This window comes from Amphiprion ocellaris, chromosome 1 (genome assembly GCF_022539595.1).
Source record: "Amphiprion ocellaris isolate individual 3 ecotype Okinawa chromosome 1, ASM2253959v1, whole genome shotgun sequence".
Lineage (NCBI taxonomy): Eukaryota > Metazoa > Chordata > Actinopteri > Pomacentridae > Amphiprion > Amphiprion ocellaris.
Window position 1 is genome coordinate 21,226,334 of NC_072766.1, and position 27,256 is coordinate 21,253,589.

Here is a 27,256-nt window from a genome sequence, read left to right on the forward strand (position 1 = left end):
TGTGTGTAGAACAAATTCTTTATTATCATAGTGTGAATACTTCAGACTTCTTCATAGATAGTTGTCACTCACGTTCAACAGGACATCGGTATTGTACACAGTATTTCTGTAAACATAGTCCAGGAAAGCCAGGGTGCATTTGTTCACATTCATATGTGACAAAGTAGCCCAGGGTTACACTGAAGAACTTTTTTTTTTCCTAAATAGTTCATCTTAGCTATACATCAAACACTATGTTATGACTATGGACAGTTACGTTTAAAATACTTTACATTCACGTTTTGCTATAAACAATTTGATAAATACAAGATTAGATATAACAAAAGAATATATTTATATATTTTTTATATCTTCTTATATATTCCACATATATTTGTTTTTTTCTTTGTGGCTTTATTCCTTTCAGTAAGGGTGTTCTGTTATGATTCAAGGTTAAAAGTCAACTTCAACTTCATTCCAATAAATAAAAAAAGAGAAACAGAAAAAGATAATCATATCACTTCTAAAGGAACTTATTGGCACTTCTATGGTGATGAAAAAGAGGTACACCATAAGTTATATTTCAAAGGAAAATATAAGAGTTGTTGTCATGCAGTTTATGTAATAGTTAATATACAGTACAGTGAAAGAGGCATTTGGCAGTTGTCAGTTTTCCATGTACTGTACACTAACAGCATATTGTATGATTGGCAACACAATCTCAATATAAACATTCACACAGACACACTCTCCTTTCTCTCATTGTTTCTTTTGGAGGAAAAGCCACAGATATTCCTCAAAAGCACTGAACAGACAAACATTTTGAAAAAAAAGTCACACAACAGTAATACAAAACTATCTGTAACAGTTACGCCATTTGTTTTGGTGATTCTTCCCCCCCACCTGCACCTTAAGTGAGCAGCCAGGCACTAGCCAGGTTCTACATTTATCTTCCTTTGAGATTGAGGCTTGTTTGTGAGTCCCACTTTTCAAATCATAGTTCAATGAAGCCTGCCACAGTTCTTTAAAGCTCTGGAGAGATGCGTACATTATTCCCTTTTTATGTAGTGCAGTGAGACATAAAATTAACATTATATCTGGCCTGTTTTTTCTTTGCTAAGGAGCTTGACCTGGATGCGCAGTGGAACTCCAGCTCTTTGACTTTGATGTCAAAGGAACTGGGTCAAAACCATCGTCAAACTGGTTTGATTTTAGTGGGTTCCTGAGTCAACACAATTTATTTTAGTTCTTTGTGTGCGGACTGTAAGAAACATGAAGTGTCTAGCTTGATAAGGCACTGACACAGATAAGCCACTGTGCCAACAAAATGGCAAAAACAGAGACTTTCTTCAAACGATAACTCGATAATAAATAATCGCAAACCTTAAAAAAAGTTTAAAACTGTAAATATTTTAGTCTCCTGTATAGTACACACAGGGAAATGGGATTGTTTGGGTTTTAATTTCAGTTTCTATCACTTAGAAGAGGTAATAGTTACATCACAATCTATAAAAAATCACAACAGAAGTTATGAACAATTCAAATATTATGTAAGAACCATACTGATGTCCATGGGGAAAGACCTGTAAATTCTTCCCATGGGGTGTCCCTCCCTTATGAGCTGAAGCTGTAGAATGATTTGTGAATGGTAGCAGGCATAACTCAAGATAGTTGAAGCCACTGTTGACAACAAAGGCCTTGAGTGGTAAATGCACAGGGAGAAGAGGGAGGCTGCTGAAAGAGGTCGGAGCCTGTTGCTCTTGTTGTCAGTCCGACCACTGATAGCACACAGGAACTCCAAACACCGGATGCGAGGATGGATGATGAAATTCTGTGCATCTGGGACTAGATGGCCAACCAGTGCTTGAGCTGGAGGACAAAAGACAGTTGTATTGGTTTTGTGACCTAAGGTCATATATATATTTCCATTTGAACCGCCTCGGTTGTATTTTTTCCTGCTTACTTACGCTGAAAATGTCATTTATTTTAATTGGTTATATATTCATCTGTTCCTTGTATAAGCCGATCTTTAAAAATGTCACACATATTATTTATTTATTTTTATATATATATATATATATATATATATATATATATATATATATATATATATATATATATATATAAAAATAAAATCAGTAGTCATTGTACAAGTCAATTCATAGTCATCACAGTTTACTTTATCACTGTCAGAAAAGAACAAAATGTTGCTCTTACTGTGAACTGCCGTACATTTCCTTGAGCCACCAAATGATGTTCATGTTCTGGAGTGATGCAGTAGGCTATCCTCTGCAAAACAAGTCATTCCAACACATCATTTGCATAACTTCTCACACAAGCAGAAAAGCACACACTGCATTTCTGTACACCTTAAAATGTGTAATTTCATATTCCCTTATTGAACGATTTCCTTATAAATGCCTGCCTTCTATCGTGACTTTCACATCTGCGTATCCTTACTGAAGTTGAAGAAAGAACCTGAAAGAGACCCTGAGCATCAGGAGGTAATGCCAATGGAATGTGAGATTTGTTACAGTAGAGTGAAGCTGAAGCTGGTAGTCAACCAGTATCAGCTTCATCCCTCAGCAGTCAACTGAGGGATGAAAAATACAATCCCGTGTTTTGATGACTATGATCATAAACTCCTTCTGCATCAGATGATTGTTTTTAAGTTTTCTTTGATACCCATTATTCACAATTCACTATGATTGCAACTGCAATTACGCTACTGTTATGCAGCATGCATTTGCACTTTGTGTGACATGCAATTTTACTTATATCAAATACTGTTTTTCACCATGTTTCATATTTAATACAGATATATTTTATATAATTTATGTATTTGTATAATTCGTATCATTTAATATATGCCATATTTACCAATGACTTTGCATATTTAACTTCAATTTGCACCCTGAGATGTCTATCTTGTTTCATTCTAGATTTTTTTTCTTGAGTACAATACTTTTTTTTATTTTTTATACATCTATCCCCTCGTCTTCACTGATCATCCTGCCAAAAATAAATTCACAATTCAGATTTTGATCAAATAGATGTTTTTTTTTTCTTTTGAAAGATTTATGGTTAAAAAAAGATTTACAAAACAGCTTCAAATCCCGTTTCCACCCTGTGTGACAAACATGTTTTGATACAAACCTCTTTGAATGTTCCTGGTAGACTGAAGAATTTATACATGGCATAAAAGGGAACAAACAGCATGGAGGACATGGCCACACCCCAGCCGACTAGGTTGGACCAGTTGGGGAAGACATACTCATCGTACTTCAGGCCTGATGATGTCAGAGTACTGGCTATTACCACAAACTGTGAAAGAGAGAAGAAAAAGAGGGTAAAAAGAGAAACGTCAGAGAGGTTAGGTCTATTTGTAGTGTTAAAGCTTGCAATATTTACAGACTTTCAAATGAAAGGGGCTGACAGAGTATGTGAAAGACAGACAGCAAAAGAGGGATTATAAAGAAAAGAGTGAAACAAAGCAACAGAGCTCAATCAACAAAACATGTTCATAACAACATGTGGCATATGATAAAGTCCCTCTATTAGTGTCATGAAACAGACTTTAGTCTGTTTACACTGCAATTCAATTCAACATTTTTTATATAGCACAGATTCATAACATATGTCATCTCAAAGCGCTTAGCATAGTAAGGTACAGACCTTACGGATTAGAAGGGAAAACCTAACAATCCAAAGATGCCTTTGGATTCCCTATGAGCTATGGTGGGCAGAAACAAAAAAAAATCTGATAGAACCAAGCTCAGGCAAGGCAGCCAGCTGCCTCAACTGGTTGGGTGACAGTGGGGTTAAGGGCATAGCAGGATAATCAATAAAGCAATAAATAATCAATAAACTCGTCTTTCATTTACACTTACATTTCACGCACAGACCACTATAGCTTTCTTTTTTGTCTTACTACCATCTTGAGTTTTTATAGCTCTTTAGATGGTGCTATATCGGCTGTTGGTACAGGCTGTGCTGTGCAAAAGTTTACAATGCTTTAAGAAGACTACCATGCTTAAATTCTGTTATGCATTAACATAAGGGAGGAAGGTCTGGAGCTCAGATGTCCTGATGACCTCTGTGATGGAGTTTGATTTAGATGGCTATAATAAGCAGCAGGTCTTGTTGGGGCCACATCACTGAACAGTCATAATGTCTTATTTTTACCTGCAGTTGATTGCAACCTCCAAGATCTAGCACCACTTCATGTGCACATAGACACTTAGGGCATACGCACACTAGGTGTTTCATCAATGTGATGCTATGTGAAAATATTGGATGAGCTGAAAAATAATTGGAAGGGTGTGGTGTTGCCTGTTATGCTCTCAGTCACATTACTCATCTCCTGTGTGTTACTTGCATAATGGCGCCTGAGAAAAAAAAATACTCACGCAACAGAAAGGACACATGCTCCCCATTAAGTTTTCAATTTTTGACAAGGATATGTATTTTTTTGGAATACAAAAGCTTTTCCTTTCAATACCTAAAATACCAACATATACAGGTAAACAATGGCCATTTATTTTTGCATTTGTTCCATTTTTCTTACAATGTGCAAATTCTCATTATTACCGCAAACTTACACGGTTGTCCATGGGAGGGTGTAGACAGCCGTTTGTATTAAAGGAAGCACATTGGCTGCGTCTACTGTTATCCAGGGGAGGGTGTAGACAACCATGTGCTTCCTCTGATACATGTGGAGTTGCACACTACTAAGTTCACCTGCCAGAGAGGAACTTGTCCCTTATCCCATCGGGCCTCTGGGTACAAGCCAGTAGCATGACTGCTGATGATTGGATGTTGCGGTGGTGGTGGTGGTGGGTGAGTGCTTTACTCTGTGTACCAGTCAACTTATTTAATTTACTTATGCCATGCATGCCGATAGCACTGCAACTTAAAGTCTGATTCTGTGTTAATTTCTACAACTGTAGAAATTAACATGTGCCGCATGCTGGAATGAGCAATACCTCTATACAGCTTGCAAACATTTAGGATATCAGTTACTGGAATACGTCAACCATTAAAGCAGGTCAGATGTCAGTTCTCAAAATATTTGTGGTCTTATCTGCATAGTTTGTGTTTTGGTCCTGGGTGAGATATTATCTCTGTCCAGGAATGCAGGCCCTAAATGTAACAGCTTGATTTTATTTATTTTTCTCACCAGCAGAAACGCTGGGCTGACAAATTTCCAGCACAGCCTCCAGTAGAGTCCTGGCTTAAAGCCCATCATTCGCTCAATATCTTCACTGAAACGATCCACACCTGCAGGGAGCATGAAAAGTTAAACAGCAAAGGTTACCTTGGAGAGTAAAGTTGCATGCATTCGATGTCCGGTCAGAGTAGCTACAACAAATTCTGTGTGCCAAGTATGCAGTGTCACTGGGCAGCGGGAGGGGATGCAACACATGGTTTGACTTGAGCTGACCTCTGGTTGCACAATCTGCCTGGCATGAAAGCCGTCTCCCTACAAACCCCTATAGGTTTCTTCACTTCTTTTTCTTACTTTTAATCCTGTGATTTCACCTTTCTGAGGGTCTACAGATGGTCTGATATGTTAGCCAACCCTGATGTCATTCAGTATGCAACCTTGTGACTCGTGACTTGTTTCAGTTCCCTCTCTTTCGCTCTTTCTTTCTGCATCAGTTTATGTAGTTAATCTTCCTCAGCCCTGCTAATGTGGAATTACAGAGATAAAATCATCTGGCTATAATGCTGACCACATTTGTTGTTTGTTTGCCAAGTGACTCCAGTCACTAAACCTAATATTCTGCCTTTCCATGCTAAAAAACAGTCTTCTATTATTATTACCCACTGTCTCCTTTTTTTCCCCCGTTCTGCGAAATCACATCAAAACGGATTGAGAATAGATGTGTAGTTAAGAGGCTTTTTCTTGCAAAATGACCAGTGCTGACAATATCTAGTGAGATATAATGTCTATAATGTAAATATAAAATAAGCAATACAGAATTACTTACCATAAAACCATGACACTCCAATGGCCTCGATCAACACACCAAATAATATAGAAGTCCCTGCTGCATACTTATCTAACAGTGTCAGCACATAGATTCCACCCTGCAGAGGGGGAAAGAAACAGAAAATTTAGTGTGTGTGCAGCATGTAATATCAACTGTAAGTAGACTCCTGTGTACAGTCACTCAGCAAGGGTCTGTCAAACCTAACATGATACACTGTGTGTGCTCATTTTGCACTTTGAGGTGATCTAAAGTCCAGTGTGAGTCTCAACACAAACAATCTGTGTGCAGACAAAGAGGACAGTCTGGGTGCATTTGAGATTTTCTACAGTAAATATTTGATTTGCACCCTGAGTGGTAGATTTTGTGCCAGGGAGCTAGCATGCGAAAGGTATCATTCACTTTCACAGTAATTTTATTACTGATTTGATTAAATGATGAAACATGTGAATCATGAACATAATGACTTTCTGTCTCTGACGTCTATAATCAGTATATATCTATAATCAGTAAGCGATACCATGTGAATGAATAGGGCCTCCTGAAGCATTTAATCATTAGCTGCCTTGTTACAGCTTTAGTTAAATCTTAATTTGTTATCAGAATGTGATACAATAGCCCTTTTTTTCTGAGATGCCATAACATCATGAGACGAAGAGTCACGTGCAGTTTTCTTTGCCATTGCAGAACTTGAAGTTTATCACTAAAGTGACATATTAAAATGATGTTTCCTCCAACAAATAAATATAATAAAGTAAATGACAAAGGAAATGAAATAAACATGCACAAATTGTGAAACTTGATACTGACATTGGTGATGCAGAGCAGGGCAACCAGGAAAGTTCCAAAAGCCGTGGCAAAGGTGAAGAGCTTTCTGTTTCTCTTGAGAATCTTAAAGTCATCCGTCAAGCCTGTGATCACTGCCTCCATGCCACCCATCTAAAGGGCACAAACAGAGAGAGAGAGGTGAAATTCAGAAATTGTCTCATCAGGCTATTTTTGTCAGTTTGAAGATTTCAATAAGTACAGTGGTTTATCTGTAAAAGAGATCCCTTCAGATTCCTTCGGAGCTTCAGAGGAATATTAGACAATATGCTGTTGGTAACAGTTATAAGTTCAAATGTATCTTTGAAAGACAAATTTAAAACCTCATATCATAAAACATTGTGTATACACCAAGACATATAGGGTGAAGAATACTATTGTGTCTTTACCTCAGATTGGCAGTGGTAAATGTAGCTTTTTTAACATTGTATTTGTAGCAATATCCAACCAAATTTGAATTCTTTTAGATTTTTTTGCAATGAAAATCATATATGTCTGTTAATATGGGTTACTGGGTATTGTTGCCAATTTGATGAACCGAACACTGAAGAACTGAAAACCCAATTTGGCCTTACCTTAGTTTAGCAGTAAAGCAAAGACATAAACAAGGACACAATGAAATAAAATATTATGTTTACCAATTTGGTTCCAGTCTATACAGTAATACTTGTACAATACATCATAATCTAAACAACCCAATACATGACCGGAAGAATATGCTAATTACCCAGGAACATTTTCTGATATGTAGGGGATGTTTATACTAGAATTATTTCACATAGTCTCATAAATTGTGGGAATATCATACATCAAATTGTTACTTTGAGTGGAACTATGCATCATCACAGAGATGAACTGGCAAAGTTGGACATGCAATGAGGGTTCTTTTTAAAAAAAAAAAGTCAAGTTTGACAGAGAACCCAGCCAACAAAGTATTCTGATGTCACTCATGGATGACTCATCTCTATCTCCAAGTGGTCTCATGATATGCTGCCCATGCTTGCACCTGTATGTAAAGGTGGTACTACTTTTCTAAGCTTTAGGTCGAAATGAGGTAACCCATGTATGGAAAACCACGCCTCATGTAAGGTTAACTTTTTTCCACAGACATTTTACCAATGTCTCCTCCTCAAAATACATAATTGCTTTTATCTGTAATTATGGAAGTTTCTATTATTTTTGTATTATCATTATTAGCATCTAAGCTGTTAGGATAGGGTGAATAAACAGTTTGGCAGACTATTTCTTGCATCCAAATAATATACATAAATTCTGCGCTTCTAAGAGGCCTTTGGTTTGGTCTACTCCTGCAATAGGATAAACAAAATCTGCAAATGTGGCAGTTGCACTGATGATTATACTATGAACAAACTTTTAAGCAATCATGTAGCTCAAAATATAATACACTTAACTTAGGCTACATATAAAGGCACAAAACAAGACAAAGGTTCTTGTGAATGCAGCATGCAGTGTTTCAGACTGATTTAATATTTTATCTAACATGGCTAGCAGCATACTTCACTGAGAAACAGCCACATTATTTTTTTGTATTGGGCAATATAACACAGTTTTAATGTACTTGTCAGAGACAATTGTTATGAAATAATAACCTTCAAAATACAGTTACTCCTGTTCAACCACCAGGCCTTGGAAAATTATGAAAACAATGCCATAAAACCTCACCGAAATCACGGCATATTGAAAGAAATTGCTAACTACCAAGAGCTTACGTATGCTTAAAATATGCTGAGATTTCAGCTCTGACTTTCTTGAATGCATATAGCATAAATCATACTTTACTATTGATTCTCATGTTAGCCATAGATGTAGGGCTTTATTTTGTTGATTTAGTTTTTGTATACACATATCAATGGATATATCAAATGGGTAAGGAGCCCCAGATGAAACAGAGATGTCCATTGCACCACCAAAAGATTTCTACTTTTAGTCACAAGGATACTATTGTATTCTTGAGGGTGGTTGAAGTGATTGTTGGTACTCACCGAGCTGTCAATGCCCAGAGTCAGCAACATAATGAAGAACACAATTGCCCAAAACGTTGAGCCAGGCAGGGTGGAAATTGCCTCTGGGTAGATGATAAACACCAAACCTGCCCCTGTACATACAACAAGCATCTTGTCTTTCATAAACAATGTATGTTTACAAAGTGCACATTTGTGTGTATGAATAGATATCATATCACGACATACAATCATAGAAAGTGGAAACAAGATACTGAATGAATTACAGCAGCATACACCAATCAATCACAACCTTAAAACCGCTGACAGGTGACAGTGTACCCTGTCACACCACAAAAAACAGCTCAGGAACACCTTGAAGAACACGACTGAGAGCCCAAGGTGTTGACTTGGCTTTCCAGATTGACAGGGTGCTAGAACAAGCCCAATGCATGGAGGCCCCAACCTGCAATCCACAGGATCCAAAGGATCCCCTGTTAATGTCCCAGTGTCAGACACCACCAGACATCACCAAATGATCCGTGTCAATGCTTCAATGAATCAGTGCTGTTTTTGCAGCATGAGGTAAATTAGGCATATTGTTTTGATATTGTGGCTGATTGGTGTACAGTTTTAAGCAAGTCGGTGATGGTGTTGTGTAACAGTGTTACTAGTGTATTAGTGTTTGTATGTGGAATACCAGGACTTACCCTCTGTTGCCACATCCTCGATTCTCACCCCATGTTTGTAAGCCATGTATCCAAGTACAGAGAAGATGGCAAACCCTGAGAAGAAACTGGTAACGCAGTTCACAGTGCTGGTCAAGAGAGCATCCCTACATTAAGAAAACACACAACAACAGAAATTAGAGGTGAAAAAGAAGGCCGAATGTTAAACATACTTATGTTTTACATTTCCAAAGATGGATTGTCAGTGGACTGCTCCCTCCGGGTTGGGGGGGAGTTGCTTCCCCAAGAGAAGGAGTTCAAGTATCTCGAGATCTTGTTCACGAGTGATAGGAAAATGGAGTGAGAGATGGACAGGTGGCTTGGTGCGGAATCAGCAGTAATGCAGACATTGTACCGAACCGTCGTGGTAAAGAGGGAGCTGAGCTGCAAGGTGAAGCTCTCAATTTACCAGTCAATCTACATTCCAGCCCTCACCACGGTCATGAGCTCTGGGTGGTGACCGAACGAATGAGATCGTGGGTACAAGTGGCCAAAATGAGCTTCCTCCGCAGCCTGGCTGGGCTCAGCCTTAGAGATAGGCTGAGAAGCTGGAGGGAGCTCGAAGTAGACCCGCTGCTCCTTTGCGTCGAAAGGAGTCAGTTGAGGTGGTTTGGACATCTAAGTTCAGATGCCTATGGAGAGACTTCCTTTGGAGGTTTTCCAAGCGTGTCCGCCTGGAAGGAGACCCCGGGGTAGACCCAGAACCTTCTGGACTGACTATGTATCTCGTCTGGCCTGGGAACGCCTTGGGATCCCCCAGGAAGAGCTGGAAAGCGTTGCCGGGGGGAGGGATGTCTGGAATGACTTGCTTTGTCCGCTGCCTCCACAACCCAACCCCAGATAAGCAGAAGAAAATGGATGGCTTTCCAAAGATCACAACTGTCCAACCAACAGGCTGTAGTATGGCTTAGATTTCATTTAATAGGCCTAAAGGAACACTTGTTTTCAGTGACAATGACAAAGATGTCATCTTTTAACACCATGTGTGTACCCAGTATTGTTGAATCACTGCTAAAATTAGTGCTTTTATCCTCATCTGTCTGATAGTTGAAGCTGATTTTCCATCAGGTAAGTGAAATTAAAAAGAACCCATGTGTTACTTGACATCTTTCAGGTGTTTTATGGGTAAATCTTAAGGCAAACATTACAATTTAGAAGTTGAAATTCAGATTGAGAGTCTTTTGTTCTCTGCTCCAGCTTGATGATTGATCATTTGTGCACTGTTCTGTTGTCAATAACCTGCTTCTGTCTGATAAAACAAACAAGTTCAACTTGCCGCTGGCCACCTTCTGGGTTTTGAAAATCTGTCAAATAAGAACTTTCCTCTGTCTGACTATCCCTCTTACTATTCCTTTTGTACTGTGTGTAGGCGGGGAACATTTTTTGTTGTTGTTTTTATTCAGTCGTGCTTCTCTGCCTGGTTTTTCATATACTCACACATTTGCTGCTACTCATCAAAAGAGCCTGTGCCTCATCATTTATGACAAACTAGCACATTTACTACAGACAATGCTTCATTCTATTTTAGATAGTGTTTCCCAATTATTTTAGCTTGTAGTTTTGATTTATTTGCCGTTTCTAAGATTTTATCTCATTTTGGAGAAATATAAGAATGAGATGGAAACAAAAAAAATGATGATTGCTTTTTTCCACTGTAAATTTATGATTATTTCAGTTTGGCATTAATATATTTTAATGTCAGCATAACAAAAAAAAAAAGTTAACCTTTTTTTTGTTATTTTATCTTACATTTTTGTTAACCTTTTGATTTGTCTGGCACTTAGTTGGTGGGTTTTACGTTTTTCTTAGTTGTGTGAGTTGACACGTTGATTCATTGCTCTACATATTGTGCAGATTTCCTCCATCTGGGTCGGTATTCAAAAGTCTGGTTTTAGTACTTGTCTTTCCAATTTCACCGACTCTTCCAGGCTGCTGCCTTTCCCCCTGTTCAAGTTTACTCATTTGCTAAACAGGGCATAATGCAAATGTCACCTGCCACCAGTCCACACACTTTTTCTAAACGGGACATTAGAAAAGCGGATGGCACAAGAGGTCCAGTTTGGGGTTAAAAAAGGTGGAGGGAATCCAACAGAAGTGCTGGAGTTCATAATGTTTACAGCACATAGTATAACACCTATGTGATAACACTTTTCATTTTGTGATACCTATTGGTTGATCATTTAGGGAATAGAAACCCTTGTATCTTTCACTTGGAATAACTGTTGAATAACTGTGATTTTGTGTAGCTCCAGGAAGATCTGTTTTGGGTGGAACATGTTTACAATTATGATAAGGCAAACTGCTGCTTTGCCAACAGCATCTACCTCCAACAGCACCACTGCAAGATATTAACGTGCGCAAAGATTAGCCAAACTCACAACCTCATGTCTGCTTCTTTTCTGACGGAGAGCAGCACTATTACAAACCGGTCAACATTCAGCCTTTGGCTATTATCTGGCAAGCCTCCCTAGCCTGTACTTTATCTATCCTGCTAACACCTGGCCAATGGAGTAAGCTGGACAGATTAGTATCGCCTCCTCTGTGTGATCCAGTTACAGGATGGGAAAGGCAGACGGCTTAAAAACAGCAGGATGACATGTTGCTGTGGGCTTGTTCCAGACTATCTAAAATACAGTGTTAAAAAACCTTACCTGTAGCAGTTGTTGTCAAATTTGTTATAACTGGCAAATGCAATGAGCACACCAAATCCTGCACCCAGTGAGTAGAATATCTGGGTGGCAGCATCAATCCACACCTATGGCAAAAATAACAGAGAAACGAGAAAACTTTTGAGCTCCTGTACAGAGATTTCAGGTTAAAATATCACACAGGAAGAGGCTGACTTGAATGCAAATAAGAATTTACTTCATCTAATTCATTTTTTTTTTAAATAACTCCGTTATTTCACAGACGCTGCGCGACTTTCTAGGAAAACATAACCTCCTTCTTCTTTATTTTTTTTCGTGTACATGTTTTATGAGCTTGGAACGCCCGGCTCTGGTTTACAAAACATGTCAGTTAGATTCATACAGGAAAAAATCCCTAAAATGTTTTGCAAAACATGAACTTTTCTCAACTCTTGCACATATACATGAGCTCAGCTAATGAAAGATTGTATCTAAAGTATGTCTGTATGGAGTACATTGACATATATATATATATATATATACTGTACATATATTCAGTGTGGGAGGCACCATTGGAATCTAGCCTTTAACCTTCAGAGATAACCCACCCAGGGAATTAAAGTCACACAGAAAGGGGCTGTATAAACTACTTAGAACCTGTCATAGATGTTATTTGTAGCATGTAAGATACATTAATGCCTCCGGGAGTCCCATAGGTCAGCAAATACCATGAAACTGAAGGTGTGTTCAGTAACGAAACTTGAAATTTCCTACTCAAAATAACATAAAAAAAACATAAATTAAATCTCCAGTACTGATGGATGGATTGTGGCTCACAAGCACTGTCTCTAACCTCTAGATTGTTGAGTCGCTTGAAGTCAATGTGGAGGTAGGCTTTAATTCCTTCCATAGACCCTGGTAGAGTTATGCCTCGGATCAGCAGCACAAAAAGGACCACATAGGGCATAGTAGCTGTAATGTACACCACCTGAATACACACACAGAACAGTGCAACATCAATATGCCATGTAATATACATATGCAGCGCAATATGTAACAGCAATCAGAGTGATAACTTAAACACTGAGACAACAACCTTGAAATGATAGCATTTGTGACAGCAAATGGCCATGGGTCAGACTCAAACCCATAACCACTGCGTTGGGGAACATAGCCCCGTTTAAGGGTAGCCCACTCAACCAGTTGGGCTATAGGGGCAAACCTCCCTCTCCATCTTAACTAGACTTTTTTGACCAACAGGTTACACAGAGCTACTGTACAAGATGTCTATGAAGCATCTCTGTGGCAGAATCATCAGCTACAAATTCTTTCACAGATATGACAGTTGGCATAAAACGATTCAGGTTTGAGGAAAGCTGTTGCTGAGTGGTCCAAGACTGTACCTTTCCCGAAGACTTGACACCTTTCCACAGGCTGAAGTAGAGGATGAAGACCACCACAACCAGGCACAGGGTCAACTCCCAGCGAGGCAAGCCCAGGTCCTGGATACCTTTACTTTGATGGAGATGCAGCACTCCTCGTCTACATCAGGACAGACAGGTCAGCACACATAAAGTGACTTAAGGGCATGTCATTTTTTGTTACATCTAAACAGTTAGACATACAACAGTCAGGCCCACTCAGGTTCTAGAACTGCACACATATGCATGTCTGAGATGATAATAAGAGAAGAAATGCAGAAAAGAGGCTCTCTGACAACTGGACTGATAGCACTGAACCCAAAACCAACTTCCACATTGTTACTGTCATGTCATATCAGTTTTTCACTGAAACATATATTCAGGTAAACAGCGTGCAGCACAAACAGTTGAAGACTATTCACCACAATCTAAAGTAACGGTATGAGACTGGGTAAAAGCTGTGTGAATTTGGATGGAACAGCCATCTATGAATTACCTGCTTTTGTTTCCACCCAACTTCATAGAAATGCTTTGAAACTGACAGTAATCACCTCTGGTGTCTTTTCACTATTACCTGCAAATCTCTTCAAGCCCAAGCCAAACACTTAGATGAAGGTTCAAAGAATTGTTAAAGTGTTTTATTATGACATACTGAAAGAAGGGAATACAAATGGTGTCTCTCCCTTGCCCATCTAAATATTGTTTCCAGCTCAGAAAACTCATTCTTTGACTGTCTGCCCAACAGTAGTGGTAATAAAGTGCATAACTTCAGTTTACAATTGTGGATAGGAACAAAGTTCATGAGATATATTGAATAAACCTAATGTGGTCACTTTGGTCAGAAAATTCTGTAAATATTTTGTCCTGTCATCTGAGACAGCAGAAGGCCAAATGAGAGCTTTATCAGCCTTTAAACTGACAGGCTCCATCTTACTTTGAAAATAATGTGTCCATGTTATGTAAAGAAGACCATGACAGAGAATGGGAATCCGTGATATTGCAGCACTCAGCATTCTTGTTTCACAGCAGGAAAGCTCTGGGATTAAACCTGCTGGTTGGTTAGTGTCTTTATGTTAACTTCGTTCAAGCAGGTCTTGATTCCATCTTCATACACAATATAGAGGTGTGAGATTGAGCCTCTTTCTGTCTTGATCAAACAGATCCATTCACTATGAATGGAACTGAAGAACTAAACAGCACCATCAATGGGTCGAAGTTAAAAGTGCATTCATACAGGTAACTTTTTGGACATTCATGTTTCCACTTCACGTAAAGAACCATTAAAATTAGGCATATCACAGCAATAAAAGTCAAAAGCTTTGTTTGAGAGGTAATCTTTAGAGTAGGACATCCCAGGAACAAAAGCTGAAGCAGCACTCCTGCAGTGTGATGAAAAAAAATTCCCACAAAAGTTTGTTCCCAGAAAACTCTCTGTGGTTAAAGTGTCACATGATGCTTCTTCATTCACAAGTGTTTTCGTATAGTTGTTAAACTCATACAATGCCTATAAAAAGTATTCATTCCCCTCATAAGTTTTCCCCTTTAATTGCTTATTAACATTTAATCATGGTCACATTAACTTTGCTTTTTGAACAAGGATTTACAAGAAACTGTAGAACTACCCACTGAAGACAAAAGAACACTCCAAGCAACTCTGTGAATTGATTATTGAAAAGCATAAATCAGGGAATGGATACAAGAAGGCTGTTTCTAAAAAACTGAATGACCATGCAAGAAAGAGAGTAGTGAGAGAGGCCATCCAGACACGTATGAGTCCTATGAAGGACTTAAGAGCTAAAGAATGTGCATACAACAACTGTTGCCTGGTACTTCAGCAGACAAACCTTTATGGAAAAGTGACAAAGAGACACTCTGAAGTGAACTGGAAGAAGGTTTTTAAGCCTGATTAGATCAAAGCTGAGCGTATTGGCCATCAGACAAGACGCTATGTTTGGCAAACAGTAAACACTCTCATCACAAACACACCATCTCCACCATGAAGCACAGTGGTGGCATCATGACAATGTGGAGCTGCTTCTTACCAGCAGGCCCTGGAAGTCTTGTCAAGGCAGAGTGTAAAATAAATACAGCAAAGTATAGGGAAATCCTGTAGGATAACTTGATGTAGCCTGCAGAGAACTGTGACTTGGGAGAAGATTTGTTATCCAGCAAGACAATGGCCTGAAGCATACGGCCAAAGATAGACAGAAATGGTTTAAAGATAACAGGGGGAATGTTCTGGAGCAGCTTTGTCAAGGCCCAGACCTCAACCCAATTGAGAATTTGTGGCTGGACTTAAAAAGGGATGTTTATTCACGATCCCTGTGTATCCTGACAAAGATGGAGCAGCTTACAAAAAAAGAATGGGGTAAAATTGCAGATAATGTGTACGACTGTTCCAAAGAATAAAAAATTCTTTGTGAAGCTGCATTGTAAAACTCTATATTCATTAAACCGCAGTGATGGACAAACTTGAAAAAAAAAAAAACAACAAAGACAAACTAGCTGGCCTTTGAAACTGTAAGATGTTCATGAAGAGCTGAGAAATACTGGGAGCTTTTAGGATTTTATTTGGATATCCATAACCTTGCAGTAGATCATTTAATAGCACTTTTTGTTTACTTCGCATTCATCCAAAGACTTTCCTCAAGAAAGATTCAATTTGGTTGGCATGTGATTTTATGGGCTGAAAAACAGTGCAGCTAAATTTGGATCTGATACTAAAGTTGGTTACACAACAGGAACAAGCAAACTGAAGTATGTTCACTCTGAAGGGACCGAAGGATCTGTGAAGCTCCTCTTCTGCATTTACTTATCTTTGGCTGATAATAAATTCAAAGCTATATGGTCTTTAGGGAGGCAGATAGTGTTGTGACGTCAGTTTATTTGGGGAGAAAAATTTGAGTCTGGGCTCCGACCTGTAGGCCCGCTGTTAGTGTTGTGCTATGTTGAATGCCCTAAGGCCTCCTTGCTCTTCTGATGGCATTGATAATGCAATTCCAGTAAATGCTCAGTATAACATCTATCCAGGTCCCTTTGGCACAGTTACTCAAAACACATTTAGTCTTATCACTCAGCAAGCTGGTTGTACTGATGTCCTAACACCCACTGCTATTAGCTGGTCTCTGTATATCTGAGGTTGGTACACAATTGCATTCAACCTAGTCGCAATGTTGGTTACGAAATGAGAAACAGGGCATGGAAAAATAAATAAATAAAGCAGACTGAAGTGACACAGCTGGGGGGTTCTATCTAATTTCAGCCTGATTTATTTAGTTAATTCCATGATTTTGTACTTTTTTTTAAATCTTAAAAATACTCAAATGTGTGTGTGATTAAAGTGAGTGCAATCTTCCCATGTCTATGTCATTAGATTGTTTTGTTTAAATGAGGCCTATTTATCAAGTCTAGTTATCCTTGACATGAAATCAGATGTGGTTGCTTTAGGCCGAATCCAAAGAGAATGGATGTGATAAGTTAACAAACTCATCCACTACACAAATAAAGCACTTTTACATTGGCAAAAATCACGTCATCACTGTTACATTCACTGGAAAAGACTTGGTATTAAATTAGGATTTTCTCTTTTCGATTGGCATGCATTATTTTTTTCAAACATGGCCAAATTTTACAATCCAGTGTGAACTAAAGGCATTGCGAAACATTGTTCTTAGTGAATGAACATGGAGACCACTGAAGTAAGCATTTACAGTTTCATTTCTAGGCTGATACACAGTAGAAGACTGGGCTATTGTAGGGAGATGGTAACAAGCACAAGGACGAGGAAAAAGAAGGACAAATTTTGTTTCAATATGCTTTCAAAGCTAGACCAGTTACAATATAAACACATTAAGTTTGGATTGTTGATCCGTTTTATTGATTGCATATGTGGCCACAAATTGACAATATGTAACACCAGAGGACTCAATAATAATAATCAACCTGCAGACCATTATTCTTTGCAGCTTTGCCTTGATTTTGCAGTACTCTGAAGCAAGTTTGAACATAATTTTAAGCTGTTGGACCTACAGATTTAAGGTTTCGTCCACTTTCCACAGTTAGCATATAGCTGAGGAATATCATCAAAGATTTTGTAACAAAAGTGCCAAATATGTACCTCAGCATTGGTGGAGACCAGAACAGGATAAAAGAGAATCAGTCAACCTTGCATTTCATCACAGCCAAGAGGTCAAACAAGATCAAATTACTATGTTATTGCAAGATTAAGGATCAGACAACTGTACAGTATTTTATCAGATCACGTTCCATGACGTGTTTATAATCTAATCTTACAATAAAGTAATATAATAAGTTGGTGTAATTCTTGCAAATTTCCTCTCTCAAAGACGGTCAGAAGCAGGTTGAGAGGCACTTCTGTGAAAGCCCATAACTTGATGATTTGTAGGCTTTTGAGCAGTAAAAATACAGTTTTTTCTGCAAGGTTAATAGACACGATTGAGTGATTTGGGACTTGAACGCTGGGGAAGTTTTGCTGATCTCTTCACCATCAAATGAATCACAGAGAGATGCCCAGCAGACCCCTTGTTTCCAAGTCAAATGTGTTTTACAAAGATCGTGTTTTTAGCTGTTCTCACATGGCCCCTTCCAGTTGACGTATTCCAACGAAGCCTTGTCACATGATTTATAGTTCAATTCTAGCTTGTTCCTTTCAGCCACAGTGATTATAACTGTATTCATTTTTCAGTTGTAGATAGAGCAGCATGATGTAAACTTGAACTTATATGAGGCAACATTTTTCATCAGCTGGGTTGATAGTCCATTAAAATCCATATTAATTATGGTAAATTGTTGTACTCTGTTTGCTGGTCATCAAGATGATGAACATAGTGAATACCCCCACCATGCTTGGTGATATGGTGGTGATAAATTTAATGTTTGTACAGTCTTACATTACTGTTTAGCTAATTACTCATGTTCTAGGTGATTAATTACCAAATACTGCCTATGATGAAATATAATGACATAAGTTTAGGTATCTAGGGTTTACGAAAGAACAACAACAATGCTTTTACTAGACTTTTTCTAAGACTTAGAGACTTTGCATTGTCTTGTTTTATAGTATCCTCAGGCACTATATTCTCAAAACAATTATTTATATATATGTATATATCTATATATATCTATATATATATATATCTATATCTATATATATCTATATATATATATATATATATATATATATATATATATATATATATATATATATATATATAAAGCATGAGAATAGAACATGCAAAAACACTTTCGTGATCTTGATAATGTACTAGATACTTTAAGTTAAGTTGATCTTTCTGCACCAACTAACTGTACTGTAATACACTGCAATGATGTATACTGCATTAAATACCTCGGTTGGTCATCCTAACCTCCGCCAAGTAGTAAAGCACACCAGCACAAATATGAAGAAATGTACCATTTTACTTCTGAATCCGCTACACACTGCGCTCATGTTATAAGCTAAGTCCTAAAGGGTTTCTGGATGAAGAAGGCCATAAGAGGTGAAGTAAGAGAACTGTTGACTCATTTGGCCTCCCTCATGCTGGGCCTTGGCATTGCTCGTGTGCTCAAAGCTAGCTGTAAGCAGGAGGATTTATTGTCTCCTACCGTGTCTAACCTCCATGTAAGATCTGTCTTCAAGTATCCTATTGTTGTCAGTCTGTCTCTGCTCATCTACTGTGTTTTTCCCCTTGTGAATCAAGAATGATAATCCACCTGGAATATATATTTGAAGTTTTGGTTTAATGGGCCATGTCTCCTTTTTGAATGATGTTGCATCATGTATTTTGAAGGCTATAGCTTTCATGTGAATACTGATCTCTGAATGTTAAATAAAAGTGTTTACTTATAATATACCAAGTCTGAGAGTTCCTAGACGTTTGAAGATAGCGGGGGACAGTGTTGAAGACAGTTCTGCTCATCAAAATGCAACTTTAGCAAGATCAGTTACTAGCCATGACACACGCTTAATATATTCTGTGCGTCACGCTTAGCATGTGTCCCATGTATTGTCCAAGTCATTTCACAGACTTCCTCTGGGCTGCACAGCCAGTATTGACAGAAGCTGGGGAAGAACTGGCTGTCTTTGAAGAATAAACAGATGGAGCGTTTTCATGCACTTCAAAGAGAGCATTTGAACTTTTTATGTATACACCTTTTATAGTGCAAACATTTGTGGCCGGACAATTTTAGAGTCGTCTACTCATATTTCAGTGACTGTTCACCTTCCTCACATGGACAATGGTTCCCTTGTTTATTGGAGGTATATCATTCATGCAAAAAAAAAAGCATCACCTCCATGTGACACTGTTAATGGGTGGTTCAGACACTGACTCAGCCAAACTGTCAATGAACAAAGCATACAAACACTGTCTGATATACACAGTAGCTTCACTTGTAAGCAGGCCAAAGTTTTGCATTCATGATCATACTGTGATCAAAATATTGAAACAGTATCATCTATCCATGACACAGTGAGTTTTTTTTTTTTTTTTAATACTGTGATTTCAGCATAGAAGTAACAGGCCCATTACTTCTTGTGTTTTAGTTGGTTGATTCTGAGTCTGACAATTGGATTACTTGTTGGTTAAGTTGAATATTAGGACAAATTCATCTTCTTAAAACCTGAAAAAAATTACATCTTCTAAAAGTTTTCATCAAAGTTACAATCTCAATCAATTGGTCCAAATTTCATTGTGCCACAGATGGTGATATCACACATTTCCTGCCGCTCCCCTAAAAAGTCAATCATCTGCTTTATAACAGCCTAAATGGAAAAGATTGAGTCAGTCACGTTTTACTAACGCAAGCAAAGTGCTTTGAAACTGTGTGCATGTGTGGTGAATATAACCTGCACTAGGAAAGGCCTTGTTTTGGTGTGAAGTCACCAAACATTTGAGCAGTTTTTACCAGATTTGACTGGGTTTAATTGTCCCAGAAATGAACTTCTCAGAATTTCAAAAATTACTTACTCGTAGTACTCTGCTGCCGGGGTGATCTTGTACTTGGCATAAGACGTGCCATTGCCGAGGACGGATCCATTGATGGTTTTGGGGTCAGTGCAGTTCGGACTGTTCCAGCTGTTGCCACATCTGAGCCACGGCAGCTCACTGGTCATGGAGGAGAACAGGTAGTAGAGGGACCAGGCGATGATGACATTGTAGTAGAAGCCAACATACAGGGCTATGATAATCACAGTGTAGCCCACACCTGAGGGACACAAGGTTATTAGTGAGAAAGCAGAAATACATAGTTTACACTCAAACTGTGCTATTATATTCAGGTTTTTGCATTTCATATGGGTATGGTAAATCATTCAAACTAGTACAATGCTATTTTTTCATGTGGTAGAACAACACAGCGCAAGTTTATTTAATATACACTCTCTTTAGTGACGCACATTTGTTACTCTCAGTACATTTCTGTACCATACTGTGATTTTTTTCTGAGTAATATGTGCAGATTTCCTCAACAATAAGAAAGCAGGTGTATTTCAACCATTTTTCAAGAAACCGCAGCACAATCAATAAATCATTGACAGCATGTATAGGATCAACAAATATCACAAGCAGTAGTATATTTGTTCCTATTGTCCCTTCCTATCTGAGGCCATGTGTACCTTGTGACATGTTTCTTATTCCCTTCATTATCTTATCATAACCATGACATACACTTATTTTTCCATCAGCGTTGCCGTGAAGGGGACATGTGTAAAACTGCCATCTAACCAACTTTTCAAAAGTTGAAATAGTGTTCCTACGCAAACACCCACATGGCATTAATGGCTACTTTCCATCATTCCATCATTCATCATCACCTTTTTTTTGGTAAATTCTGGCATGTGTTCTTTTGTCTTTACTGGAATGTGATGTCCTCACATGAAACAGTGAATCCCTAAAACTCATCACCCACTCATTCTGTGCAGGAAAAAAAAACAGACCCACCTTAACACTGAAGCCAACAAAAGCAGTGGCTGCTGTTGTTTCAGTAGTGCAGGCAGAGGTACTTATTGGTGTTTGAAAGTGTGTGCTGTTAGAGCTCCTTTTCTTGTTAGCCAAGTGAGAGGAGTTAAACGGCATTTTGCTTGTTTAGGTTTGGAGTTAATGTGATATTACACCAGAAAATTACTGTGAATGCTCAGTTGCTTGAGTTAACTCAATAAAAATGTTAGTTTAGGATTTACTCAATGTAATTATGTGATGATTAGTTTGTTTTTGAATGGGCTCATGATGTTTCTCTGTAGTTTAGTCTATAATTAATTGTGTTTGATATGAGATTTTGCAGAGTGTTTGTGACTGATTTCATTGTTTGACTTGGAATTACAGCAAACATGAAATTGACCTTTGCACAAACACAGTGAGGGCCAGAAGGTTGTGAGTACAATCGGAGAGGGAGATTAAAAAGAAAACACTGAGAGATGAAAGAGCCACTGTGACAGATGTTAGTTACAAGATACACTTATGAACCTCTGAGGGGGAAAGGACAAGACCAAGGGGGTGAAATTAAAGGGCAAAACACTGGAGAGAACCCAAAAGTCCAGGTCTGAGCTGTAAGCAGCACAGTTTAAGAGGTTAGAGAAAGGCTGAAGTAAATGGACATGCACGGTCTTGTGCGTGCAGTTGTGTATTTAAATGTAGTGTGTGTGTGTGTGTGTGTGTGTGTGAGTGTGTGTGTGTGTGTGTGTGTGTGTGTGTGTGTGTGTGTGTGTGTGTGTGTGTGTGTGTGTGTGTGTGTGTGTGTGTGTGTGTGTGTGTGTGTGTGTGTGTTTGGGTGTGTTACAGTTCACCTTTAAAGACAGGGCAGATTTTCCAAACTGTAGCTGCCCCTTCCCTGTTGTACTGGCCCAAGGCAAGTTCCATGTAGAACAATGGCATCCCCGCAATGACCAAGAAAAGAATATAGGGGATCAAAAAGGCACCTAGAAAAAGAGAAATATTCACACTTATTTGTCTTTCCGCTAATTTCATTCTAGTTTAGCTTTTTGCCTTTCATGTGTAAATGTTAGGTGGGTGGTTGATATTGAAATAAGTGCCTGACAAAACAAAATACCAAAGAAAGAAAAGACATATAAGGAGCGGTAGAGGGGTTTGATATTCTTGGATTGACAACACACCATAACATACAAGTGTGAAGGCTCACAGCTATTTTCACACTTTGCCTCAATAACACATTCACCAACAAGGAAATGACCTCTCATAATTGTTCTTGACATTGTCCATCACAAATGACGCATTATCCACAGTAATGAATACATTTTGCTGAAGGCCAGTATGATTGACAGGCCAGTGTTGGAGGTGACCACCGAGAACACTGAGCAAAACATGTTGATTTTGGCAATGTGAATGGATTCGCAGACAAACAGAGGACAGGGCACACCTTCTAGTGAGCACTCTGTTGTCATGAGGGTCGAAGGTAACACAACACAGTGTTTAAAACAGTCCTTTGTTGGTTCAGCCACACACACTATATATATATATATATATATATATATATATATATATATATATATATATATATATATATATATATATATATATATATATATTATTGTCACAGTGCAGCTTTAGCGTTCAACAGTTTTAAAAAAAAAAACAAAACAAGTAATTCTGAGCTCAGACACTTGTTTTCAATTATCCTTAAAGCATATTTTTAAAGCACATATTAGAAACAGCTTTTAACATAACAATTTATGGTAATTTCCAAGTAGATGCCAAACTTTTCATGAGCCAATATGAAACATTTTGGGTAAGATTTAAAGCTACACTCACTTCATATATAACTGTGTGACTGTAAGGATTGTCTTCATCATGTCAACTAAACACTTTCTCATTAAATACAGCAACTTTATGTGGCACAGCATGGAACTCACTTCCAATAAATAAATAAATTGTTCATTTAGACTGTATTTAACATAATTTTGGCACACACTGAAGGTAAAACATTGGTTTCCTATAGTTTCAACAATATTTATCCTGAGTAAAAACAAGCCCGCACACTTGCATGTTTATATTTTCAAACACAGATTATTGGAGCTTTATGTTCAACTGCTTCTAATAAAGCTGCCCATCAGTCTTCTATGAGTTCTTGTCACTCTTCATGAATTATCTGACATCCTCCAATTATACAGCTCAGTTGTGCATACTTTGCTAAAATGAGATATTTCCTTCATCATGAAATCCACTTCCCATTGGTGCACCTGGGACTATCAAGGATATTAAAGCATCTGGGAGTAGAACAATAGCAGTGAATATAATCAAATCTAAAGAGAATCTACAATAGCAGTGCTGTAGTATTTACTTTCTTAAACAGTTTCATAGATTCTTGAATCATTTGAAAGGAAAAAATGAAACATTGACCACAAAATGAAAAATACTTACAACATAAAAACATTTACATTAATTTGCAGCGTGTCTGTGCAGCTCATTTATTCTTCGTGTTTCCATTACTATGTTATTGTGAGCATTTAATAGCAGAACGTGGCGCATCACTAAGTTTGGCAACGTTTATTAGATTTTTAAGCATCTGCATTAGTATATTAAGAAACACGTAGTTTACTCACCTCCTCCATTTTTGTAGCACAAGTAAGGAAATCTCCAAACATTGGCCAGGTCCACCGCGAAGCCAATGACCGACAGGAGAAAGTCTATTTTCTTTCCCCAAGTTTCTCGCTCGTCCTCGGATCCGGGCGGACCTGCGCGGTGACCAGGGGTGGGAATGATGGTGGAACTGGTGTACTGGACGCCATTCTGGTCCTTCACGAGTATCAGTTCTACCTCTTTTTTCTCCACATTGCACTGTTTCAGCGGGGCCACCGACGAGAGCTTGTGTTCTGGCAGAACCTGGATATTCATTTTCTCTGCGGTTAGTACGAAGCCCACGCCGGCGCGGTGCTCTCACGGCCCCCTGCGGGTTCTGACGGTGCTGGTGGTCTGAGTCGGTGCGCTTGGATAAGGACCGCTATCCCGCTGACAAAAACCGGATAAGTGAGTGTTTTCCGCCGGCACTACAGGTGACACCTCCGCGTACATCGGCTGGAGAGGAGGGAAGAGAAACTGAGAGTTTGGAGAGGTTTGGTGTTCGTGCGTAAAGTTTCAGTACAGTTACGCACAGCAGAAAACTGGCAAGGACTGCGAGGGGGGAATATGTGACTTTATTATTCCCATAAGAGACACATCTGAAGTCTGTGTGCTACTAGTACAAGTACAGCATTAAGATAAAACATCGTAAGTGTAGTCTGATGCACAGCAATAGCAGGTGGCAAGTGAAAGATAGTTCAGAGTAAATTCCTCCCTACGTCACCAAGTGAGCTGAGCGCATTGTGCGCTGAACAAACCGCTCATAAAACAATTAGCTTAAACATTACTCATAAGGATAATGAGAGAGATGAATGGTTATTCGAATATGTCACCGACGCTAAAGCAATTTAAAGCCGTGCAAAATGAAAAGGCTTTCCTCCATACGTGGTAAAGCTAGGGACACCTCTCCATGATCCGATGCTGCTGTTGTCCAGATGCATCTGAGGGAAGACTGCCCATTCTGAAGGAACTTAAGACTCGCCTTCTCCAGCAGGCACGATATCAAATGCGTGCTTTAAATCGGGGTTCTCTCTCTCCTCCACGTGATATTTTATAATTGAACACTTTCTCTCCAGTTTGATGTCGACTTGGCATGTCCGCTTTTTTTCTCAGCCCAAGTTCCCATAAACTTTATCTACTCCTGACTGCACAGTGGCGTTAAAATGAATCCACGTGGAGTGGAATCCAAAATGACAACTCATGTTTCCTAAAAATCAAATGTGTTGCTCAGAGATAACAATAATAATAACAAAACACGCAGTCTAAACTTGCCTAATCGTGTTTATTTATTTGACCAAGTAGTTTTCCGAGTCGAGAAGAGGATAAAAAGATTTAGCATTGCACAAGAGATATAAGATCACTTTCCGCTCAGGTTCCTACAGTACTTGAACCTCACATACAACAAAACTTTTTTTAATGTTTTAATTTGAACTTTATCTGTTTCTTCTCTGTACTAAACAGATTGAATTACAGTTTTCTAAGAAGCCGTAAAAGCATTGTGTTCCATGTGTAATTCAATTCTACAGCAGCTTTTGCCGGGGGCAATGATTTCTATTAGATATGGTTGATCAGTTCATCCCATTAAAGTCAATGAATGTCCTCTTTGCTCTCCAGTGCTTGTTTTATAAAACCCTAATAAGGTTGATTTTGGATGTTTTGTTTGTAAGGATTGAATAACTGCAGTGATGGTAAAGCAAAGGACCAGGTAACAAGGGAGGATACAGTGTTATTACTGTTGTTTTCTCCTGAATGAGTTTAATTTTTGCAATTCATTATGCATTGTCAGGTACATTTGAATATACTATTTCTAGCCCAGACTCACCACTGATTTGTGTTGTGTTAACATCTTGACTGTGTACATTGGGGAGAGCATGACTGTTGTTATGCTGTACATTCAACAAGTGGGTTTCCTCAAATTTTAGGGCATAAGTAAGGAACAGCAGCATATGCAGTTTAATGGAAGCTGTCCTCACAATCCAGGTGCTTATTGCAGAGAATGGACAGTAACAAGTGGGCACTGCACTCATAACCTTGAGCAAGCCGTGTCCACGGAGGAGTACAGGACTGCTCAAGGCAAAATGATATCACCTTTCACCTCGATCATCTCACATCCCTTTTTCTGGCTGTGAACAACTCTTGAGACCTCCCTTCTCTCTCTCTCTCTCTCAAGGTTCGGCCTCCCCCCTGTGGACCTTAGAATGAGAAGCTAATAAAAGAAGACGCAGCCTCTCAGCAGCCACAATATGACCCTCTGGATTTAACCTGAGCATGTGGTTGGGGTCAAAGCAAAGATTTTTTCCTACCTGTCCTTTTCCCTCTGAATATCCCTGTAACGGTGCACAAACACGCACTGCTGCTATTTTGTAAATGCGCTCCATCATGACAATGACCTGCAGTTTCTGTCTGAGTAATAGCTACATCATAAAAAGCTCCTTAACTTCACAGGGCGCATATAAGAATGATTTATGGCGCAGGTTAAAGGAGATTTTTCCAGTTTGTTCTATGTGTAAGCCAGGATTTTACATTTGCAATGTGCTCATTGATACTTCATTAAAAGAATGACAATCTGACATTAAAGACTGTTCTACTGACAGATGAAAAAAAAAAAAGTTATTTGTCATTCCTCAGACTTAAGATCATTACAACATGGTAGTTAGGTCATGGTATTAGCACTTAGTGGGGTTTGTTTTGTTCAGCACGCATTTGCAGCTCTCTGGTTTAAATCTTTAAGTGTCATTAAGCTTCTCCCTCTGGGATTTACTAGTATCTGCAAAGATTTAAGTACCTCAGCAATGTTAAGTCTTTTTCCTTACATGTTGTTATACATTCAGTGAGAAAAAAAGTAGTGTGAGTCAGATGTCCAGTGACGGAGAGCCACTTCTCGTAGCAGCACATGGCACATCTGGGATATGTGGCTCATGTTACCAGAAGTTGCAGGCTAGTAAAGTATATTTCTTTTTTGTTTGTTTTGTTGTTTTGTTGGTTTTTTTTTTGTTGTTGTTTCACTTCAGCCAACACCTACACTCTGTGAGAATGTGGTGCTGCTGTCCTGAAAATGTTTAAAATATTAACCAGGGTCTTTTAGCTGTCTCCTTCATCTATATATCAAAAAGCTTTATCCCATCCTTTC

At 38.6% G+C, this 27,256-nt stretch overlaps 1 protein-coding gene and 1 long non-coding RNA gene across 2 annotated transcripts; one reads left to right on the plus strand and one right to left on the minus strand.

Annotated features, from left to right (window-relative positions):
- Positions 1-24,402, minus strand: slc6a2 (solute carrier family 6 member 2). Its single transcript, XM_023284137.3, has 14 exons — positions 24,111-24,402; positions 22,338-22,469; positions 20,524-20,761; positions 13,517-13,655; positions 12,967-13,101; positions 12,138-12,241; positions 9,469-9,593; positions 8,801-8,913; positions 6,783-6,911; positions 5,973-6,072; positions 5,159-5,259; positions 3,136-3,303; positions 2,197-2,268; positions 1-1,848 (listed from the first exon to the last, which is right to left on the minus strand). The coding sequence occupies exons 1-14, from the start codon at positions 24,400-24,402 to the stop codon at positions 1,825-1,827; spliced, it is 1,872 nt and encodes a 623-aa protein (XP_023139905.1). The 3' UTR covers positions 1-1,824.
- LOC129349382 (uncharacterized) lies at positions 24,395-26,748 on the plus strand. Its single transcript, XR_008602365.1, has 2 exons — positions 24,395-24,534; positions 26,297-26,748. It is a non-coding gene; the product is annotated as an uncharacterized LOC129349382 (long non-coding RNA).
- The last annotated feature ends 508 nt before the right edge of the window (positions 26,749-27,256 follow it).

What these genes read in the sequence shown, in the direction of transcription:
- slc6a2 (XM_023284137.3), bottom strand. Translation starts at nt 24,402, where the DNA reads ATGAATATCCAGGTTCTGCCAGAACACAAGCTCTCGTCGGTGGCCCCG. An exon ending in TTTGACAACAACTGCTACAG is followed by an intron (nt 9,594 to 12,137) that starts GTAAGGTTTTTT and finishes TTCTTAATGTAG; the next exon opens with GGATGCTCTCTTGACCAGCA. An exon ending in GAAATGTACGGCAGTTCACA is followed by an intron (nt 1,849 to 2,196) that starts GTAAGAGCAACA and finishes TTTGTCCTCCAG; the next exon opens with CTCAAGCACTGGTTGGCCAT.